The sequence below is a fragment of the Triticum dicoccoides genome, chromosome 3A (assembly GCF_002162155.2).
Source record: "Triticum dicoccoides isolate Atlit2015 ecotype Zavitan chromosome 3A, WEW_v2.0, whole genome shotgun sequence".
Taxonomy (NCBI): Eukaryota; Viridiplantae; Streptophyta; class Magnoliopsida; order Poales; family Poaceae; genus Triticum; species Triticum dicoccoides.
This window is the reverse complement of record NC_041384.1, coordinates 629,453,019-629,463,214: the sequence shown is the minus strand read 5'-3', so window position 1 is coordinate 629,463,214 and position 10,196 is coordinate 629,453,019. Positions and strand designations below refer to the sequence as shown.

At 46.2% G+C, this 10,196-nt stretch overlaps 1 protein-coding gene across 1 annotated transcript; it reads left to right on the top strand.

Annotated features, from left to right (window-relative positions):
* Positions 1 to 584: 584 nt before the first annotated feature.
* On the top strand, positions 585 to 8,390 carry LOC119269721 (protein LIKE COV 2-like). Its single transcript, XM_037551622.1, has 8 exons — positions 585 to 835; positions 1,826 to 1,878; positions 1,959 to 2,068; positions 6,719 to 6,886; positions 7,347 to 7,444; positions 7,587 to 7,713; positions 7,824 to 7,953; positions 8,034 to 8,390. The coding sequence occupies exons 1-7, from the start codon at positions 716 to 718 to the stop codon at positions 7,925 to 7,927; spliced, it is 780 nt and encodes a 259-aa protein (XP_037407519.1). The 5' UTR covers positions 585 to 715; the 3' UTR covers positions 7,928 to 7,953; positions 8,034 to 8,390.
* Positions 8,391 to 10,196: the final 1,806 nt, after the last annotated feature.

Sequence of the window (10,196 nt, the reverse complement as noted above, 5' to 3'; positions counted from 1 at the left end):
AAAAAAAAAAGGAAAAGCTGTGGCTATTTGATCCCAAATCGCTCGTTTTATAGTCTAATAATTTTCTGTGATTAACAGGCCGGGGAGAAGTAGCTGACCTGCCTCAGCCCACCCCATAACGATGTGGTGGCCGCAGTGGGCGCATGGAGAGCGACCGTCGAACAGACTCGGACCGGTCTCCGGCCAGCCTCCGTCTGGTCGGACCCGATGGAGCCGACGTCCGTCCCTTCCTCCTCCGTCGCGTCACACTCGCTCGGGCCAGCTCAACGCCAGCGCGTCCAACACTGCACCAGCTTACCCAAACGGAACCCAAACCGCACAAGGCCACCCGCGACGACGCGCTCGGCCGCTGCCTCGTGCCCTCGTTGACGCCGTCACGGCTTGTCGTTACCGCCCTGCATCGCACAGCAGGGATAGCCGATGTGCCACAGACCGCCGCGTGGCGGAGCAGGGGGCAGCCGACGCGAGCTGGCTCGCGCCGTGACAGGTGGGCCCAGCCTGTCATAGGGGTCTTCGCTTGGACTTCGGGCTTGGTGGCTCCGCCACGCCACCGCTTGACGCCTCCCTTCGCTCGGTCGCGGACTCCGCCACCAACCGCTTGCTGCTACTTTCCGCCAGCCGGGGAAAAGGCAGCCGCAGTCAGCGACGCCTCACCCCACCCGACCCCCTCCTCACCCGCGCCCCCCGCCGCAGCGCCCGCCGGAAGGTTCTAGAGATGGCGGAGGAGAAGGAGTCGACGTCGGTCCCGCTCAGCCAGGCGGCGGAGGCCGTCGACCCCGAGGACCCGGCCAAGTCGCCGCCGCGCCCCAGCTCGCCCACCACCTCCACCCGCAAGGTCCGGATCCATCCAACCCCGCTACCCCGCCGGCCCAATCGCGCGCGCGTGCCTGTGCCGCTGCCGTAGGGTCCCGCCGCTGCGTGTTCTAGCACTTCGGGAGTTTTGGGCGTGGTTGTGCTTCCATATGGTCGGATCTGTGCGTATGCGGGCACGTTTCCCGTGCCCGCTCTCGTGTGCGGCGGTTGGTAAATTCAGTATGTTGTGCTTCCAGAGCAGTAGGAGTTTTGCTAGGTTTGATCGAATTTACTAGTTCGGGTGATTATTGGGGATATGGATGCTGTTTTGGAGACTGGAGCTTGACTTGAAGCGTTCTTCATAGTTTGAGTAATCAAGCGGTTCGGCCCCTGGTTTTGTTGTCCATTTGTGCCTTGTGGTGGCTTAACTTGAGACATTTGCTTAGAACACATTCTCTTATTTGGATACGATTAATTTGGCTTAGCTCCTTAGTGTCCAAGTTACTATTAATGAATTTGGATGTGCTGGTGTTCCTTTTCTGAAAGAGCTGTGAGCTGGTGGTACAATGTTCGTACTGGGAAGCCAGAGTTGAGAAATGCTGGTCGCCTATTTGTGCAGAAATGCACCCGGTAGCGATTTGAGGACTGTGATGTTGTATTTAGTGTATGGAGAACATGGCGGGTGTCTGGGATCATATCATTATTTAGGTGCCAAGGTAGAACCAAATATGGGTTTGCACTGCATACTTTCGCTGGAAAGATGTTTATGAATGAAAATTTTCAAGTTCAGTTACTTGGTAAGCTGAAAATTTTTGTGCTTGATGTATTTCTGTTTATGCCCTTAATTCAAGTACGTAGTACGGAGTAATTTGCAATTCATGCATTTGTAGCGCTTATTAGGACCGTATAGAACTCTAACGCGGCTCTCTAATGTTGTGGTCTTTTCAATGTTTTGCCCAAAAGGAGCTGCATCCACAAGGCAGGTCATTTTTTCATTTCACTAATTTGCTGATGGTTGGTAAATTTTCTGTAGGCATGCTGCGCTGTTCTTCAGAGTTGGGTGTCAAGAAAATTTATGACTGGATGGTACATCCTTCACCAGAAATAAGTTAAACTTGTTACCAATCTATGCTTACCGATCTTCTTTTTTGTTTCATATTTTCCAGTGTGGTTCTTTTTCCTGTGGCTTTCACGTTCTTCATCACATGGTGGTTCGTTCAATTTGTTGATGGGTTTTTCAGCCCACTATATGCAAAACTCGGAGTCAACATATTTGGTAATTCTTGTACTTGTACTTTGATGATCATGCTGTTTATGGCAGTTCTGAACTTACTATCTTAGAATTACAAATACTAGTTGCATGCCCGTGCGTTGCCACGGAATACGAAATGTGTCCTGAAAAATAATAGTAAAGTCATAATTTGAATTCCTAAAGATTAGATTTAACTTATACATCTCTCACGATGAACTTTACCCTGACAACCCATATTATCCACCAGCCTCATAACCTCTTGAATTACGGGACCAACAAAAGATATAGTGTAGATGAGCATCTATTCCTACCAAGAGAAAAAGGGAAGAATGAACCAGAAGCGTTGTTGATACTCCTGCTGTCCTTCTTTACATGAAACACATATTTTTGAAACGGTGGCAAAAGTTTTGCCTCGTGTCATTAATAAAGAAGGAGAAGCGAACATGGTTCATGAGGTCCATTACACCTCAACAAATGGAAGAGCAAAACAATAACTCTCGCGGCAACTCGTCATAATGGTGGAGGGCGAGGCGGTACGCGCTCCGCACCAAGAAGATCCCGCGCGGATCGGTACCCCACGCAAGGGCATCCTCCATGTATCTCTCGTCGCAAATTTGATCTTGAGGATCACCTCGGCATCGGCAGGCTCGGCACTGGATGATGTCCTCCCTCTATCCTCCATGCTCCGTCAGCAGCTCAACCACTTGGTGTAGTCAGCATGTCCCCCGTGGCCAGATAGGCCTGTAGGACAGAGGGTGCAGGAGCAAGGGATCCCGCCAAATACGAATCTGCTGACCGTCCCCCACGCCCCACACGCCACACCAAGCCCTGCTTGAGCAGCTTGACTCCATGGTGGATTGCATGCCACGTTGAGGAAGAATTACCTGCAAAGACGGTACCCACGAGTGACCCATTAGGATAAGATTTCGCCTTCAGAACCTGCACACACACGAGGACCTTGAGATCACTATTATTAGAAATTGAGCTTTGTCTCACATTCGGCAATAAAGGCATTTTACGAGAACTCGAAGGAGAGACTCGCATTCGGAGACATTGGTTAAGAAAAACGATCTGCCTGGAAAAAACATTATACATCTTTAAATAGCCAATGATACACATTAGAACTGATAACATGGGTACGTTTCTACTAACGACCATCACTCTCCTCTCCCAAACAAAAAAAGGTACCAAATAACAAGTGTCTAAATAAATACAGAACATGAGCTTATCTAAGTGGCTAATGGATGGCATACAGACGGGGCAAATAAATTACTTAACGTTGTTGGAGCTCCAGTCCAAGCTCCATGGCCTCCTACACCTTCTGTATCTCTAAAGGAACAGTGACTCTGAAAGACAAAGCATATGTATACATCAAATGATTGGAGAATTAATAACTACAAAGGTAAAACAAGGGCAATTGCAATATGTCTTAACCTAACTACGTTTTCTGCAATCTGAAACAATTTAAAGGTCATGACCAAGCCACTATTCCTTCCAGGTTTGCAATACGCAACAAACTTAAATTTAACTAATGGTTAACAAAAGCATGTGTTCAGTTAGTAATACCGCCTACTGTCAAACAGAGGGTTCCACCTCAAACTATGACAAAGGGAACATTTTCCATTCACGAAATTACACTTAGAACTGCCTAAAAATGTGAGAGCCCCTAGAACGTGATAGCATCTGGCTAGCCAATACAATTTTCTAATGCTTCTTCTAGCAGGCATCCTTAGTGAATGAATGAAGAACACCTTTCCATTCTTCTAGTCAAATCTTACATAAGAAACATTTGAATGCATAGCATTTTCATTCCCAGAATATGGCGGCTCACCAATCTGATTGAGAGGCATCTTGATTAATTTAATAATTCCAGCTTTTCTCCCAAAAAAAATTACCTTGAGAGGGAAATAAAATCCCAGTTTCTGAAACTCTAGAAACATGCAAATTTATATCATGGAATCATTTTTCAAGTTAAAATGGAACAAGATTTACCAGGTGATAAACAGGGTACAAATTGAAGTTAAAGTATTTTCTCAGCAAAAACCAGATTGATGGAGTAAATAGATATACCTCTCGTCCCTCTGACATGTCGGCGGATGTCGAATATTTGGGACATGAAAGCACTTGTCAGGACGTATGTGTTGTCTTGTTTCACTATAACTTGCGAACTGTTGTAAGAGCCGCCTTGACGGAACCTCCAGCACCTCAACCCAACTGCCACTCCACTATCCTCCTCCTCCCCTCCCCTTCGCCAGAGGGCGTCTCTTGGCAATGCTTGCGTAGCGGTGACGCCAGCAGGGCTGTTCTGCTTCGGTAGTCATCCACCATGTCTTATCCTCGTTGTGGCACTCCGAGTGGGGTGACCACGGCTTTGGCAGTGTCCAGTGGCCCTCGAGGTGTAGTTCGGGGACGTGGCCATGGTTGGTTCGGCGTGTGGCCTCCTCTGCACCTTCAGGGCCACATACCTCTCTGCACAGAACAGAGACAGCTTAATCTGTCGGCAACACTGGTAAAAAAAACGAAAATATCTCGTGCAAGATGATAGGATTGACGCATAGAACAGTAAGAAATAAGAATTTCTGCTTACATGCTCAGGTGAAAGAACGAACAATCAGTGGGCACAAAAACAGCTGCATCCATATTTGTATTCTCCTACATAATCATTATGAATCCTAGAAACAAGAGTGAATTAGCAAGAGGTTAGGTGGCACAACGTGGGTGGTTTCCCACGGTGGCGAGAGCCAGTAAAGTACCCCCAGCTGAGCTTAGACTACACGGTGTAGGCGCCGTCCATGAACAAGTTGTCGCAGACGGCATGGTACCTGGTCCTCTATGCTTTTCTCCTCCTACGTGTAGTCGATGTTGTCGCCGTCTCCCTCCGCCGCTACGCGGGGGCGTATGGAGAGGAAGCTGAGAGAGGCCGAGGCTGGCGAGGCGCTGGTCAGAATCGTGTGGTGGCGCCGTGTCGCAGGAGAAGTCCGTGTGGCACCTCCATCTCCTTCGCTGTACCCTACGGGTCGTCGCCAAAGCCTTGGGCATTCCGGGGAGCCCTGCATCTCAGCGCTCGGAGAGGCGGTAGCAGGTGGGGCGGTGACATCGCAAGGCGCGCACATGGATAGGAGGTCGGGGAAGCCGTGACCGGCGAGGCGCCAAGTGCTTGGAGAGGCATGCATTATCGGGTGGGCGGCGGCATCGCAGGACGCATGGAGGAGGCGCCAGTGGAGTCGTGAGGAAACTGCGCGTGGGGTGGGGAACTGGGATCGTGAGACGTGTGCCCAACCGTTTTGTTGTTTGCTAGGATTATTTTTACTGCTGCGCGGGGAATCGTGGGACCAAGGTATCGCTACGTGAAAATAGGAGACGGGGTGATGTTTTTTTCACGTGAGATCGTACGAGGCTCGGGTAGCGATGGAAGGTGGAACCATCACGACGTTCGATCCCCCTTTAATAGTAGAGACTACTCCCTCCATTCCATAATTATTGGTGTGGTTAGAGCATCTCTAGCAGATCCCGCAAAGCGGCCTCTCGCAAAAACCGTTTGCGGTATACCACAACATACTTCTATGGTACTGCAAATTTAAATAAAAATTTCACGCTAGAACATGTTCATCACCATAGTGCATACATACTAATACATACTTTGCGCTAGAAATTTAACCCTAGTTTGACGGCATCCTCACTTGTCGACACCGAGGTAGAACTTGGCGGCCAACTTGTGGAGCACGTGGGCGAGGTCGTGCTCCTCCTTGGCGGCGGCGAGGCGGTTGGTGGCACCTTCTTCTCCGCCTGCCACCGCTTTCTCTGCGGCGACAAGCTCCTCATCGGCGGCGCGAGACCTCTTGATGTGCGGCAAGACGTGCTCGTCGAGCACATAAGCCGGCCCAAGCGTTCCGCCCGCCGCTCCGAGAGAGCCGGCCGCGGTCCCGTGCCTGCCTCGACCGCCATGGCTCCACGGCGCGGCCGGAGCTGCCGGCCTCCGTGTCGTGCTATGCGTGCTTGCTCGGAGGTGACCCGACGTGGCCGCCACAACTTCCACCAGCGCCGCCGGCCATCGTGGAAGAGAAAAAACAGAGAAGAGGCGGAGGGAATTTCTCGCTAGAGTTGGCTAGGGCTCGCAGCGGAGAGGACGAATTGCAGCAGAGGGGATCCGGGATGCTAACCCTAAAAGCCCCCCGGTGCCGTGTATAGTGGCGGAGGGGCCGAATTTCCAGGTTACCCTATATTTTTTTATGGCCGGGCCGATACGCGGGATCTATTCGAGGCACAAAAATGCCCAAACCTGCATGTCGGCTGGAATTTTCCTGGCTGGCGGCCTTTTACGGGATTTGCTAGAGATGCTCTTATGGAGATTGGAACTTCTAGTTGTATATTGTGTGATTGTAAAGGAATATCTGGTTGGCATCATGCAACCATACACCTAAGTATTGTAGGGCCTTTGGCAAGCAATCATAATATCCAACTTTATGTTTTAGTAGGATATTACATAAGCTAATATTGATGGTATTGGTGTCCTTATTCTTGAACAATAGCCAATTTTAACTTAGATCCTCTACTGCAGTAATGCTTTTTTAGCACTTAAACATGTACTTATATGGAATGCAAGTAATTCTCTTTATCATTAAATCAATGTTTATGTTTGTAGCAAGTACTTATTTTTTCACCCACACTTTGCAGGTCTTGGTTTTCTGACTTCTCTTGCATTCATATTTCTGGCTGGAATATTTGTTTCTTCGTGGTTGGGTTCAACTGTCTTCTGGCTTGGAGAATGGTTTATAAAGAAAATGCCATTTGTAAAGCACATATATTCGGCATCAAAGCAAGTCAGCACTGCCATTTCACCAGGTTATTCTTCGTATCATATGTGAAGCTTGATCATCTATCTCTCATGTCTTACAGACTGCCTTTAATGTAATTTATTGCCATTAAGTAGTTGACATATCTTGTCATCTGCACTGGATGATTGTTTGTTCTATGCTTACAAATGCTCTTGAGACATTTTGCTAGTGGTTAATACTCCACTCAGATGGCTTGAATTACATATAAGTTTGCAAACTTAGGAAATAGCACAACACATCTTTGCCTTTTACTGCAAAAACCATGTGAGCTATCTGAGTGGCTTGTCCTTTTTCTAAGTTTTACACCCATTTTAACCATGTCATTTTAATTACATATAAGTAGATCAGTTTTTTGTAGTCCTTTTGGTGCATCTGTTTCACAGCAGGGTTATGCTGTGTTGACTTTGTTCTGTTTGTTAAAAGAGTATCACAAAAAGCATGATGACTTATTACAAAAAAAATTACAGATCAAAATACGACAGCATTTAAAGAAGTTGCAATAATTCGGCATCCACGTGTCGGTGAATACGCCTTCGGATTTATAACATCAACTGTTGTCCTTCAGGTATTTATTTTTCACACGGATCTTGCTATAGTTTGGTTATAAGCAATGTGTCATTGAGACCCCCATTCTATATGGGCAATATATGTTTCATATGGCGCAATTACAGCTGTTTTATGGTCTCCTGTTTTGTGTTATGCTACAGACAGACAAAGGTGATGAGGAATTGTGTAGTGTTTATGTGCCGACAAATCATCTATATATTGGTGATATATTCCTGCTGAACTCTGAAGAGATCATCAGACCAAACTTATCCATTCGAGAAGGAATTGGTATGATGTCTATCCTATTTCACTTTACAGGCTTCTCCCCGTTTTTGTTTCTTGCTGGCTAGAGCTGTGAGCTGATAATGAACCTTCCCTGAAATCATTTGATCCTACAGAAATTATCGTTTCTGGAGGAATGACCATGCCACAAGTAATTGCATCGCTAGATCCCATCCCAAGGAAGAGCCAGAGCATCCGCCTAAATAGAATAATGACATGAGGATGTGTGAGTCATCAAAGCAACGGGTGAGTAGTGAGTACCATGAGCTCAGTTGCTCTAACCATTCTGCTTCATGCTTACTGATATTGGCTTGCCCATCAAGCAGGTCGCGAAGGGTGGATGGAACTCCAGTGCTGGTCTGTTTGTGCTGTAAGTTTCTTACGTGTAAAATGTCAAGGTTGGATACGGGAACGTGATGACCAAGCTGGACGGAAGTATCGTACCGATGCCCTGGAATACTGTTATGTGACACATGTTGTTTTTCTCTGCGTTTGCTGACTGATCCAAAGTGTTAACTTCGATGCACCGGTGTTGTACAACTAGTGTGCCTGATTACATTCATTTGTAAGTGTGTCGTGTAATACCATGTCGACTTCGTTACTATAGTATACATACCATACTGACTGGTTTCTTATGAGCATCTCTTTTTTTCATGGTCTGCTGTGATATACTCCCTCCGGTCCATAATAAGTGTCGTGGTGAACTAAAACCACGACAGTGTCTCTTTGTTTCATGGTCTGCTGTGATATACCCCCCCCCCCCCCGGTCCATAATAAGTGTCATGGTGAACTAAAATCACGACACTTATTATGGATCGGAGGGAGCAGTAAAAGAGCATCAGCGCTGCTTCCTCCTTTTGGCGTGTTTTCCTGATCCAGTTTTCGTATGGAGTTCTTTACCGGCGATATAATTATTTAACCTGCTAGTATTTTGGAGTGTGGAGTTCTTTATAAGTGATATCAAGTTTTATTTAACAAAATTGAATCATAATTTGTGAGAGCTTCTCGGGTGCGGCTAATCTGCACCCGGGCTCATCTGCACCCACGTTTAGTAAAAAATTCAAAAAAAATACTAGAAAAATTCAAAAAATTCCAAATTTTTTTGTGGTGGTAGATAATTTGACGCGTGAGGTGCGCTCCAAAAATCAGCTCATTTGAGCATCTGAGCAGCTCTTGACAAAAAAGACAAAATCAGGGTCTGTAAAAATGTATACTGCTCACGTACTGTTTTGACCCGATTTGTCTTTTTTGCCGAGAGCTGCTCAGATGTTCAAATGAGTTGAATTTTGGGGCGCACCTCACGCGTCAAATTATCTACCACCACAAAAAAGTTTGGAATTTTTTGAATTTTTCTAGTATTTTTTTTGAATTTTTTGCTGAGAGGAAGCAGATGAGCCTGGGCACCGTTTTGAGTTTTCCTTCTCCACGTGCTGTGTTTGTATTATATCATGTGATATGGTTGGTTTCAAGACTGCTTATATTAACAATTACATGGAAAGAAATGTTGATTTCAATTTCCTGGCCTAGTAAGTTTACTTGATTCGATCGTCCAAAAATGGCGTGAGTGTCGTAGAAGATTTGCACGAGAGGCACGAAGTTTGAACATAGTTAGAGCATCTTTCACCGATCCCCTAAAACCGGTTAGAGAAGTAAAATAACGGTTTACTCTTAACCGGCACCTAGCCGAAGTCCTAAAGTCTATAGTATTTTGGCAGCTCCTACAAATCAGGTGGCTCGTTTTTTCAGTTTTAAGCCGCCTAGTTAGCTGTCCGATTTGCTCAACTAGGATGTATTAGAGGTAGAGCCACTCGATTCCTCCTCAATCATCGCTCCTGTCCATGGGTCACGCACCATAGCTTCTCGCCGGCGAGTAGCACTGCCGTACTCGACTTGTCGTGCCGCCGGTAGCAATGCCTCACCCCATTGTAGCGCCACAAGATTCCGTGAATCTACAACATTGCATTTAGCAACGAGAGAACCTTTTAGGATCAGCAATAATTTGTTCCCAGAGTACTGCGTGTTTATTTTTTTTCTAAATATTACTGCTAATTATAAAAATCTCACCAGTGACAGGTCCATTTAGGTCAATTGAAATTGTTGTCTCGTCTTCATCTTCTTCTTCCTTCGACCAAGTTCGTCAAGCAGTCATCGTAAATGGAAACGACATGGAACAGAAAAAGGGCAAACAGGCAACCTGTCATCCTCGCTGGGAGTGATCCTCAGATGGATTTCAAGGTTATACTCCCTACATAAGGCGCACAACACTTTTCAAAATCAAACTTTGATCATAAATTATAATTCACATTTGGCTGGTCTAATTTATGGCTTGAAGGGAATATGGTTTAAATATTTATTGTCTCAGCAATACATTACTACTCCCTCCATAAACTAATATAAGAGCATTTAGATCACTAGTACATTTATTATTAAAAAGAAGTCATTACTAGGAAGAGAAGCAACGACTCATAAAATTGCAAAAGAATCCACGA